The 12,500-nt window shown below is 58.9% G+C and overlaps 1 protein-coding gene across 1 annotated transcript in view; it reads right to left on the bottom strand.

The window, feature by feature from the left end:
• PTSG_01888 (uncharacterized protein) overlaps positions 1-12,500 on the bottom strand; it is a 21,732-nt gene that overhangs the window by 2,853 nt on the left and 6,379 nt on the right. Inside the window, exons 19-35 of the mRNA XM_004997812.1 lie at positions 8,549-12,500; positions 8,157-8,274; positions 7,717-7,917; positions 6,443-7,463; positions 5,767-6,048; positions 5,499-5,593; positions 4,373-5,156; positions 3,499-4,118; positions 3,069-3,192; positions 2,622-2,792; positions 2,175-2,368; positions 1,810-1,933; positions 1,323-1,538; positions 964-1,077; positions 645-725; positions 262-423; positions 1-97 (exon numbers count right to left, since the gene is read on the bottom strand). The exon at positions 1-97 is cut by the window's left edge and continues 227 nt beyond it; the exon at positions 8,549-12,500 is cut by the window's right edge and continues 34 nt beyond it. Coding sequence (XP_004997869.1) covers positions 1-97; positions 262-423; positions 645-725; positions 964-1,077; positions 1,323-1,538; positions 1,810-1,933; positions 2,175-2,368; positions 2,622-2,792; positions 3,069-3,192; positions 3,499-4,118; positions 4,373-5,156; positions 5,499-5,593; positions 5,767-6,048; positions 6,443-7,463; positions 7,717-7,917; positions 8,157-8,274; positions 8,549-12,500 — 8,356 coding nt within the window. The remainder of the gene's footprint in view (positions 98-261; positions 424-644; positions 726-963; positions 1,078-1,322; positions 1,539-1,809; positions 1,934-2,174; positions 2,369-2,621; positions 2,793-3,068; positions 3,193-3,498; positions 4,119-4,372; positions 5,157-5,498; positions 5,594-5,766; positions 6,049-6,442; positions 7,464-7,716; positions 7,918-8,156; positions 8,275-8,548) is intronic.

Raw genomic sequence — 12,500 nt, 5'->3', positions numbered from 1 at the left:
AGACGCGCGTGTGTGTTCTTGACCCATCGCTGTCATCGCCAATCACCATTCGAGCATTCTCCGCCCACGTCACGTCGCTGCCGACGTCCACATGCGCCTGGAAAGGGGGGAAAACCAAAACACACCACGTGAAGAGAGGGGATACAGCATGTGTTCAATCACGGGTTTGTTTCGAGTTGAAGGGAGACCAACCACCACCACCACCATCACCATCGTTCCCTCCACAGGTGCACGTACGCAGAACAGCGCATCACGGCTCACCAGTGCATCCTCCTCGGGAAGGGCCAGCTTGAACACATCCATGACTTTGAAGGCGAATGTGTCCGTGACAAACAGGTTCATCTTCTGCAGAAGAACGGACACGCGTGGAAGCATGCGCACGTGGGTGGCTGCCCCAAGCTGCTTCGTCTCCACAATGAGCACCTGTGCATACAAGAGGCAAGGTATCAGCGCATGGTGTGAGCTGCTGCGGATGAAACATTATGCCGCAAACTGCGCATGCAGCAACAACTCAAGCAACCAAACACAAACAAACAAACAAACAAACACAAACAAACGCACACGAACAAACAAACAAACAAACGCACACAAACAAACAAACGCACACAAACAAACAAACAAGTAAACAGTGAGGTCTTGCAAACCTTGACGGCTGACGGTTGTGGGAAGACGGACTGGGCCGGAGGGACGATGGTGAGGACGGTTGAATCTTCAGCTTCTGGCGACTGAGTGACAGCGCGGTATGGAGACCCAGAGGGGCACGATGAAGGGAGTAAGGACGGCGGAGGAAGGTAGGGTGCGTGTGTGTGTGTGTGTGTGTGTGTGTGTGTGTGTGTGTGTGTGTGTGTGTGTGTGTGTGTGTGTGTGTGTACGGCACAGCAAACGTCACCACACACGGCAGATGTGGGAACACGCGTAACCACGAGCAACACACCATCGCCAAAATTGTTGGTGAGCACAGACCTGGTTGTCCAGCTGCAAGTCCTCGAGAATGACGCGATAGACGGTGGTGTATTCGCAGTCGATGTACGTCAGCGCCAGGCCGGGGTGGGAGTGGTGGCGCAGCAGGATGGGCTCCTGGTGCCACCGCCGCATCGCATGGTGCACAGGAAACAAAGAATGCAGCAGGTAGTGTTTGAACCTGGTGAGCAACGGAGACATTAAGGCAAACGGACACAGCTCCAACATCGTCCGGTGCTCGCACGGGTGACATTCACCTTAGCACACACGCACACGCACTCAGGAATACACGCCACCAAACAACAAAATGACCAAACTAGGCAAATCAAACACCACGTGTAAATCAAACACCACGTGCGCACGTCTTCGGAAGAAACGCGAAGGACGAGATTGTGCAGATCCGCCGTCATGCTGTCGTTGATGCGGGCAGAGTCACGACCGGCAGCCAGCGCAGCGTCGAGCGTCTTCACAGCGCCAACACCAAGGCGCTCCCAGTCCTCGCCCCACTGGTTGCTCGTGTCCAACGCAAACTCCCACGTCTTGCGCGGATTGATGCTGAGATACGCAACCTCCATCGGCTGCAGGACGGGACAGGACGCAGTGGCATGTGTGAGAGGGTGCGCGATGTCGTGTGGTTGTGTGTGTGTGTGTGTGTGTGTGTGTCGGGGAGGTTACACGGGTCGAACTGACTGAAGAGGCAAGCTTCACACACGCACACCGACACCGACACAGAAACACACGGACACAGACACACACACACACACACACAGACACACACACAGACACACACACACACACAGACACAAAAACAAACACACACACACACACACACACACGCAAGAGACAGACCTTGTCGTCGACGAGGGAGAGGCCAACGCCCGTGAGCGCAACATTGAAGTACGACTGCATCTTGTGGATACGGGGCGCAAGGTCAATGTCGTTGCCGGCCTTCTTCGAGTCCCGCTCAAGACCGCTGTGGAGATGGAAACATTGGTGACATAAGTTTTGTTTTGTGGAGGCGAGGGCAATTGTGTGGGTGGCCGAGGTATGCGGGGTGGGTGTGGCGTGGCGGGGTTAGGTGGGATGAGCACAGGCGTGTGGCAGAACTAAAGCGTTGGCATGCAAACATGTGTGTGCAGAGGTGTGCACATTGAGAACACACCACATGACAACAGGCCAAACACCCGAGTAGTCACTTGCACCACATGACGCACCATGCCCGACGAAGTTTGCTTGCAAGCAATCTGTTGTCTGTGAACAGCAGCACAGGCTGCGCATTGTCGGGGAACGAGACGGCGTACACGGGCTGGCCCCTGTTCTTGCACACTTGCTTCACGTAGAACTTGCCAAACGTGTGTGCGAACGAAGCGTGGCAGTGCGGGATGCGAATCTCCATCTCCTTCTTGCCCTGATGTGCATAAGGGGTTGCAAGCAGAAACAGGGAAAAATAGATAACATACAGAGGAAATCATCATCCACATGAGCAACAGGAAAGAAGGCAGCAACCTACCACACACTTGCATATAAACATACCTGCACGAACAATCACACTCACACCCACACCCACCCACACCCACACACACACATGCATACACGTGCACGCGGATACACACGCATCGTAGTACGCAAAGCAACGTGACGGCAAGCACAAGGCATCCCACCGTGGCCTGCGGTCGAACAAAGCTGCGCTCATGCAGGACGTCCACAGCGTGAAACGGCTCTGCGCTCTCCGCCTGTCTGTACTCCACCGTCAAGTCCTTTGCTGCGCAGCGGTTCTCGATGCGCACGTCTGCGAGCCCGTCATAGTCTGATAGCGTCGCCACCATCGTCGCCTGCACACGTCACGTCGTGTACACATGCGCGTGCGTGTGTGTGTGAGTGTTCGTGTGTGTGTATGTGTGTGCGTGTTCGTGTGTGTGTGAATGTGTGTGTGTATGAATATGTGTGTAGAAACGAGAGAGTGTGTGTGGCCACAGACGTCAGCACAGGTGCGTGATTCATGTGAACAGGGGCCAAGCCATGCGCCTTATCGTCACTGCATCCGCTCACATGCACACAAATGCACAGCTATGCACGCGCAAGCATGGCATGGCATCGCCGGCGCTCACGTCTTGCGGGCGAACAGCGACGCGAATGACTCTGAATTCATTGTCACGAATCGGCGACAGGAGCGACACATCCTGCGCGCTGGCGACGGAAAACGCATTGCTCGGCTTGTCCGCATCCGGTGGCCTTGAAAACACGGGCAGAACAGCACGTGTGTGTGTGTGTTTGTGTGTGTGTGTGTGTGTGTGTGTGTGTGTGTGTGTGTTTGAACATAAGTGTGCGTGTGTGCTGTGTGAGTGGGCGCGAATGAACATAAGTGTGCGTGTGAGCATGAATGACTATCGTTCACACAAGCTTCAAGCCGCAGCCCTAGCTCTCAGCCTCGCCCACGAAGCACAACGCACGCATACAACAAACAACAACAAACCACCAAGGCAAGCAAACGAAGAAAAAAAAACCCAATGTGAGTGCGAATTGATGCCACAAACGTACAGAACGCGAAGCAAGGCTTCTTCGCGCTGTGGCCAAAATGGTACGCAGTCGCCTGGTGCGAGCTCAATCACGCCCTCGCGTCCTCTACTGCCCCGCGTCAACGACACTGCCGCCTCAGCGCACAGGACCGTGTGGGTGCTCGTGTTGTGCAGCATGAACCGCGGCACGAGCGTGACAATCTTCGTCAGGTTGCCCTGCGCCAGCGCAATGCTGGCAGCAATTTCCGTCTGGCCAACCACCTCCTCGTCGGCTGCGCCACGGGTGATGGGCAGCGTGATGGGGAACGAGTGGCCGACCGTGTCCAGCCGTTGCGCCTCAGACCACTTGCCGGAGTCCTCAAACGCAAAGCGGACCGTGGTGGACGGGCGCACGCCGAGACTGAACAGCTCTGGCTGTGTCTGTTCTGGTTTGTGCACGCGCAAAGACGGGCCCTCAAACTCGTCGCCGCGCTGGCGGTAGCGGATGGTTCGCCCGGTTTGGTTGACGATCCAGTAAGGGGCGGCAACAGTCACCAGGGTGCTGGCGCCGCGTGTGCCGGTCGACTGTGACAACACGTGCATGTGGAACTGCTCGCTCGCACCGTCAACCTCGCGCTCGCACTTGACACTCTGTTCCGTTTGCTGCTCGTGTCAAGTTCAGGACCCAGCAGGCAGACGGACGTGTGTGTGTGCGTGTGTGTGTGTGTGTGTGTGCGTGTGTGATTAAATGCGACAGCGGCATGAGTAACAGAAGGGAGCCCCGACAAGCGCAAACTAACGCAGGCATTGCAGGCTGTTCATTCAGCCGAGACGTAAGCTACCCCGCCCCCAACCTCCCATCTTGCCTTCTCAACCTAAATAAGCAATGCCTGTGAGTACGCGCAGCTGGCGCTCACCTTCTGCCACTGGCGAGGTTTGTAGAGAAGGAACGGCCCCTGCCACGCATCGTCTGGAACAAGAATGTTGCTCTCCGTGTCCTCATCATCGTTCTCGCCACCACCACTGTCACCATTGCGGTGGTCCTGTGGAGGGGCAACTGTGCCGTTGTCTGCGTGCTCCGTTGCCGCACCCTCTTTCTTCTTGACGCTGCGTGCAAACTTGGGCTTGCCCTCCATCCACGAGTGGTAGTACAGCGCCTGGACCTGGCCCGTCAGCTGTCCAATCACAGGGAAGCGCTCGCCAGCCTGCAGATGGATCGTGGTGCCGTCCAGCTCCTCGTTGTCTGCACACAACAGCTTCAGGTGCAGCGGCATTGGCAGCAGGTTGCGCACAATCAGCGGCGCCGAAAACGTGACGACGTGACAGGGGTGGCTCGCACTCGGCACGCCCGCATCAAACTTGAGGCGCTGGATGACGGCCTGGAGCGCCATTGGACCCCTGGGTGCCGTGTCGTCCGCTGCTGCGCCCTCATCGTCATTGCCAACGTCACCGTCGCCTTCTCCTTCGCCTCCACCTGGTGCTGCTGCTGTTGCCTCGCCTGTCGCTGGTTGTGTGTGGGTGCCCGACGTGGACACACTCGAGACGAGATTGGCTCCGTCCGCCGCTGCTGCCGCAGCTGCTGGGTTGCACTGGATGAACATGCGCGGGCGAGACGAGAAGCAGATGGGCTCCGGGTTCCACGCATATGCGAGGCCGGACGGGCGCGCGTGGAATCCGCGGATCGCAACCGTCAGCGGCAGGCTGGCGTGCACACGGTGTGTGAATGATTGTGGAAAAGAAGGGAGTGTGTGTGTGTGTGAGTGTGTGAGTGAGTGTGTGTGTGTGTGTGTGTGTGTGTGTGTGTGTGTGTGTGTGTGTGTGTGTGTGTGTGTGTGTGTGTGAGCGTAGTTTGTGCGTGAACGTGTATGCGTGTGAGTGGTGTATGCAGTGCGCACGTGCGTGAGTGGGCGAACATTGTATCAATCTTTGCGAGCGCTCGCGTGAATACGCCCAAAAGAACGTTGCTAGCGTGATGTGATGGGAATTGAGAGCATGGAATGCAAAACCATGCAAGACAAGATAAAACGCCCGAGTTGCCTGTACCTGAAGGTGTCGCCTGGTGCGAGCTCGCTCAATGACACCATTTGGTCGTTGAGCTTGCAGCCGATATCCAGCGGAATGTGAAGGCTGTTGTGCACCTGTGTGAGTGAGAGTGCAGCCAATATAGGCGGGGCGAATTGTGTCAGCGCGTTTTCACGATGGGAGCAAGCAACACAACTAATGTACACACATACACACACACACACGCACACACACACACACACGCACACAAAATGCATGTGACCAAAATGCAGAGATGTGTTCACCGCACCTGGAACGTGCTGTGGACGGTGACAATTTTGATGGCGCCCTTCATCTCGACCTCAACAACACACCAGAGCGTGCGCTTGCCGTCCGCCGTGGTGAGCCGGTGGCCAAACCGACCCACGCCTTCCACGTGCACACCAACAAGCGGCTGGCAGCCAGGCAAGCTGATGGTGACGCGCCGCTCAGACGAGGTCGTGCCGGCAGCGAGTGCACGCATGTACGTGCGCTCACGGCGAGTCTCTGCCGGGAACAGCAGCGGAACAGTGGCGTCGGCCTCCACAACCACCTGCTGGCAGCAAGCATTTTTTCGAAAACAAGGTGAGTGGGTGAAGAAGGCACGGAGGATTAGCCAACGAATCGAATGAGACAAACACACGGCAAACAAGCCATCGCCCACGACAGCCAAATATGACAGGATACGAAAGAACATGAAAGGGTACAAAACAAAAGCCACTCACACACATTGGGCAGGCAGGTTAGATCAACGCGCGCGCTCGCACACACACATACACATGACGCGTCGCACACACGAACACGCACACACACACACATGATGCGTCGCTCACACACACACACAAGACGCATTGCACACGCACACGTCAGCAGCATGCCACAAGCACACAACAGCGTGTTATCGTGCCGCCACCACCACCAACAGACAAGCGACCACGACCACTGACCGTGCGCGTGTCGTCTGTGATGCTTCGGTTGGGGTGGTGCAGCGTCAGCGTCATCTCATGCGCAGTGGAGTTGACAAACAGATACTCCACAAACTCGCGCTTGATGGTGACCGTCTGTGCCAGCGACGCCTCCTGCACTTCGGCTACCGCCTGGTGCTGCAGCACGGCCGCGTCGTCTTTCACGCACTCCTCCTCCCCAGCCACAAACACGCTTGACATGATCACAGAGTAGAAGGCGTTGGTGAAGTTGATCTCCAGCCGGTCCGCGGCGGTCACAACGCACAGCAGATCCGGCAGCGCGTCCGGGTGCACGCTCGTGTCGCCGGTGTCCATGTCGGCGATGGCGGTGGAGGTGAGCTGGCCCTGATCGCCTTGCCGCATGCGTACGTGCGCCTGCAGCTGCCATGGCCGCGGAGTCCGCGTGTCTGTGTCGAGGATAGGCTCGAGTACAGGCTCCCATGTTGACACGCGCGGGTTGTAAAACGCGACGGAGAGCGACAGGCTCGCCCACACGTCCAGCGGCAGCTTGGTCGACATGACGTTCTTCGCAGACACAAACAGGTCCGAGCTGAGAAGCAGCATGGGCTGGTCCTGCTTGTCAAAGTCGTCAATCAGCGTGATGTCGATGCTGCCAATCTCCACCTGCGCTGTTGAGCGGGAAATCCACTCCTCGGCCTCGCCTTCCTCCGCCATCATGTGCGCGGGGGAGAACCGTCCAAACATCAGCTCGTGCCTGTTTCCGCGCCCGTTTTCGCCCTCGTCCTCTGCTGATTCGCTCGACAGCAGCGATGACGCATCGCCATCATCCCCGCGCCTGTACGACTCGAGGTACCAGCGGTCCGTCCCAAGCAGCTGCTCCGACGTGTCCAGCGTCACCTCAGCGCGCGTGTGTGTATGCACGTCTGCCGCATCGTCATCGGCAGCTTCTGCGTCGTTGTCGTGGTCGTTGTCGACGGGCTTGCTCTCCGCTCCGAGCGCAGCCAGCACAGATAACACAATCTTCAGGTCGTTGTATCCAACGCTGTGCGTGTGCGTTTGGATGGGGAGGGGGGGGTTCGTGTGCGCGTGAGGCGAGGTGAGGGACGCGGAGAAACATGCATGGTGATTTAATCGCAGCCAAGGCAAAGGTGGGATTAGGGTGAAACACACACACAGACACAGAGACACAGACACACAGAGACACAGACACACAGACACAGACACACACACGTACAACAGAGGACAGCACACCCCACGCGAGGCCGTGGTGATGTGGTTTCTCTCGTCGGACTCACCTCATGACAATGTGGTCGAGGTTCACACCAATGATGTTCAGGTCCTTGTCCGCATCGGTTGAGTACGAAAGCTTGAGCGCACACGGCTGCAGCACTGTCACAAACTCGCGCTGGCCCCGCCACGGCCGGAGCGACGCCATGTGCAGGTTGGTCATGTTCACTGAGATGTTGCTGCGAACCTCTGCCGCAGAGTAAAACAGGCTGGCAAGAGGTGACGGTGGTGGTGGTTGGGGGGGGAAATGTTGGTGGGGAATGTTGGTGAAAGTGGTGGGCGGTGGTGAGTGCATGCACAGTGTGGTCATTGTGTGTGCGGTCGAGAAAGTGAAGTAGAGCTGTTCAGCACTCGTACACACATGCATACATACGCGCACACATGTACACACACGCACACACACCAGCATAAACAGAACGAAAACACGAATTGTGTCGACAAAACTCACTGCACGTCAAAGGCGAGGCGCAGGGCGCGGGAAATCGGGTCTGTGTGGTCCTCAACCAGTTTGGTGCACAGGTCATCCACCTCCACATACACGCGGAGCGTCGGAGCAGGCGGTCCGGCTGTGGGACACAGGCGAATGGCAGCACCGGTGAAAGGGTATCACACGCAGATCAAGAGGTACAAGTCTACATGGGCAAACAATAGAGCACACGTCACGCGTACACCCACCCACCCACACCCACACGCACGCACACACACACACACCCACACCCACACCCACACCCACACACACACACACACACACACACACACACACACACACACACACACACACACACACACACACACACACGCACACACACACACATACACGCACACACAAGCATGACGCACCAGTGTCGTCTCCGCCTGTTTCGCTTGTGTTGGCCAGTGCCACGTTCCCGCCGTCTGCTTGCTCTTCATCATCATCGTCGTCGTCATCATGGTCCTCGTCCAGGAGGTCGTCGATGCTGCGAGGAGCGCGGCTGGCTCGATCAGCATCCATGATTGCCTCCTTCTTTGTGTCACCCGTGTCCCCGCCGCCAGCAGTTGCAGTGTTGTCTGGTACCTCTGGCAAAAAGCCCACGAGTGCCATGACGAAATCCATGCACACGGTGACATCCAGGCCGCGCAGCGTCATGCGCACGCTCGTGTCACCATCAAGGACATTCGCACGCGCAACCAACATGTGCTGTTGCTGCTGCTGCTGCTGCTGCTGCTGCTGCTGTGGCTGCTGCTGCTGAGGCGTGGTCGTTGTGGTGCTCGTGGTTGTGGTCGTGGCTGTGGTGGAGCTCTTGAGCAGCGCCTTGAACTTGCTCTGTGAGTCTGGGCGTGCATCCACAATCTCCAGGCCCTCCACCTCCACGCCGGCCCGAATGGCCCCATCCGCGTCAATCTTCGCGTGCAGGTCAGACTCCTTCAGCGTCACCGTGCACAGGGGCTGTGTCTCCTTGCGCAGCAGCAGAGACACGCTCGCCAGCGTCACTGTCGCCTTTGTTGCAACGTGGGGAGGCGGTGCTGTTCCGACAGCGCCCGATGTTGTGCGAACGGCCTGGCTGATGCTGCGAGCCCGCTCACCATCCACTCCTGCACCCTCCTGCTCCTCCTCCTGCTGGCTGCGGGCGTCCGCACGACTGCTGGATGCCACTATCGCTGGCGGTGGGCGTGGTGGTTTGTGTTGGCGCGGCGTTGGCGTTCGCACGGCCTCTCGCTCCAGCGCCGTCACATCAAGCTTCTCCCGGCTGTCCTCGCCACGAATCACGTCCAGTGCGTGCTGCCGCGCCTTGTCCTTGAGGTGCTCTCGGCCTTGCTCCCCGTCAACTGTGATCACGGGCGCCGCTTGCGGTTGCCTGTGGGCACTTGGTTGGCCCGTGCCACCTTCCAGTGGCGCTTCTTCTTCGGGCAGCACGGGCTCCTCCCCCAAATTGCCTGCAAGCATTTGCATGATGAGCACGTAGTCGGCGTCGTTCAGCTCCAAGTTGATGGAGGAGATGTTGCAGGCGAGGTCCATGTCGGGCAGTTCGTGTTTCGCGTTAAGCAGGGCGCGGCGCAAACACACGTTCACGTCCACGGGGTGGATCACCTCCGTCGTCTTTCGCGCCTCGCCGTCGCCCTCGTCAAACGTGATCATGCGCATGTGCAGGTTGCTCAGCGTCACGTTCATGGTGTCCACGATGCAAAAGTCGCGCTCGGCCATCTCGGGCTCCTTTGCGATGCTGTTCGACACCTGCAGCTTGCCCAGGTCAAGCACGAGCGCGCTGTTGGAGGTGGCGTCAATCGGCACCACAATCTGCGGTGCAAGCAGCGTCACGTCCAGGTCCATCTTATACACGGCTGCGGCCTTCTCAGCCATGGTCAGCGTCGCGGGCAGGTTGCTCAGGTGCGAGAAGATGGATGGCGTCGGGGACGCTGTCCTGCTTCCCTTCCGACTCCGCCGCTTGCGACCGCCAGCACTGCCGCCGCCGCCGCGGCCCGTGGATGGCGGGCGGAGCGTACGGCTGCTCGTGCTCGTGTGTGTGCTGAGGGCCTGCGATGACCGCGGGTTGCTGGCGGTGCCCATCATTTCCCGTAGGTTCCCTGCACCTTCGCCATCGCCGCCTTCATCGCCATCGTCATCGTCATCGTCCTCGACAGCAGTGACTTGGATGCGGTGGTCCGAGCGGCGGTGCGGGCTGCCGCCAGATTGGGGACCATGCGCGTTTGCTGTGCTGCTGGTGGCCGTCGTGCGTGATGTGCTGCTGCCGCTGCTTGCAGTGGGTGGCTGGTCTGCGGTGAGAGCGCCGGCAAAGCGGGTGATGTCTGTGATGAAGCGCATGAAGAACACCACGCGCAGCTGCGCCACGTCAAGCTTGACAGTCATGTCCGGGTGGAGGAAGCTGCCGCCTTTGGCCTGCTCGTTCCACAGCATGGCGGTGGCACTGAACACCTTGTCGGCGCCAAGCACGCTCACCACCATCTGCTTGGACGGGTTTTCGCGCAGCAAGTCTGCCAGGTTGAGCTGGGCAAGCGACGCCTTGATGGCCGTGCGGTTCGCGTCCATGCTCACGTTGGCCTGTGCGCCGGCAAGCAGGAAGGACGCCACGGGCTGCTGGCGCCGCTGCAGCACCAGCTGCACAGACCCAAACGTTGCTGTCGCCTCCATGTCCACAATGCCGTCAGACGCTTCTGGACCAACCGGTGCGGCCTTGCCAGTTTGCTGCTGTGAGGTGGCAGTGGCATCCGAGGAAGGATAGCTTGCTGCTGCTGCTGTTGCTGCCGCCGCCGCTGTGGCTGCCTGGCTGTCACCACTGCTTTCCTCCGCAACAGTGGCGGGTGACCGGGTTGATGGCGACGGCACGGTGGTGGACAGGCCCTGTTCCTCCAGCACCGCCTCCGAAGCAGCGGTGGCACTGGCCATGGTGGTCTGCGCCCATGCGAGCACAACGCGGAGCGACTCCTGGCGAACCGTCAAACGGAGGTCACCAACGTCCACCTTTGCCGACGCCTTGATGCGATCATGGTCCTCCGCAAACAGCGGTGACTCTGGTGGGCACGCGGTGTAGTACACGCTGATCAGCTTGTCGGCTGCTGGTTCGTACGCAATGCCAGGCAAGGGTGTCCGTGGGTTTGATTCCAACAGGAGCGCACGCTGTGTGCCGGGGGCTTCTCCATCAGCTTGGCTGGAGGCATCACTCTTCTCGTCCTTTGCTTTGTCGTCGTGCGCCGTCTTGGTCTTGGTCTTGGTCTTCTTCTTCTTCGTGTCGCCCTTCTTGTCCTTCTTCTCGCCCTTGTCCACCGTTGACTTCATCGTCGTCGTCTTCTTCTTCTTGTTGTGATCTTTCGCTGCCGCGTGCTGCGACGCATTTGCGTCATCACCACCAGCACCGTGGCTGTCATCGGAGTGGTGGGCAAGGTGATCAACAATGTCGATGCCTGCAAGCGAGAGCTCTGCCAGCATGTCTTCGCGTTGCCGAAACCGGTCCAGCGACAGGTTGCGAATATCCAGCGTGAGCAGCTCTCTGCCTGCCGTCCCCACAACAGCTGATGACGATGATGACGATGTTGTTTTTGTTGCTGTGGCTGTTGATGATGGTGCTACTGCTGTTTGGGGTGCTATCTGCTGTGCGGGCACTGCTGCTGCTGCTGCTGCGCCGCCGCCGTCTGTGCTGGTATCGACCACCGTCACGCGCATGCGAGCAATGGTGAATGTGCCCTCAATGACGACATGCCGGGCGAGTGCGAGCTCCAGCTCCTCCTCTGTCATGGCCGGCGGCTGCTCTTCCCCTTCACCGCTGTGCGCGTGTGAAGACGACGACGCACTGGAGACGTCCATCATGCTCCCACTGCCTTCGTCGCACGAGAAGAACTCATCATCCGTGTCCTCTGCGCCGTGCGAGGACGCGTAGGGGGCGTTGCTGCCGCTGACCGCTGTGGGCGCCCGGGCCCGCGGTGTCAGCGGAGACGCCCCGCCAGGAGCACGCGGCGATGCGGCATGTACACGCGATAGCGCCCGTCTGCGCGCCAGCGCTGCCTTGTTCTGCTGCTGTTGTTGTTGCTGTTGTTGTTGTTGTTGCTGTTGTTGTTGTTGTTGCTGTTGTTGTTGTTGCTGTTGTTCAAGGGCAAGCTGGGCTGCGTCGGGTTCAGGCTGTGGCGGCGCAATGACGGCGAGCAGCTCCATCAGCTGAATGTAGATGGCATCGGAGATGTACACGTGCAGCGAGGGCAGGTGGCCCTCAAACTTGCCTCGCGCATACTTTGGGTTGTTCTGCTGCACACATTGGAAGAATGCAAGGTCGAGCGTTGTCGGGGCGAGCAGGTGATGTGGGGT

Source organism: Salpingoeca rosetta, assembly GCF_000188695.1.
Source record: "Salpingoeca rosetta unplaced genomic scaffold supercont1.3, whole genome shotgun sequence".
NCBI lineage: Eukaryota > Choanoflagellata > Craspedida > Salpingoecidae > Salpingoeca > Salpingoeca rosetta.
This window is presented reverse-complemented; position numbering and strand designations above follow the sequence as displayed.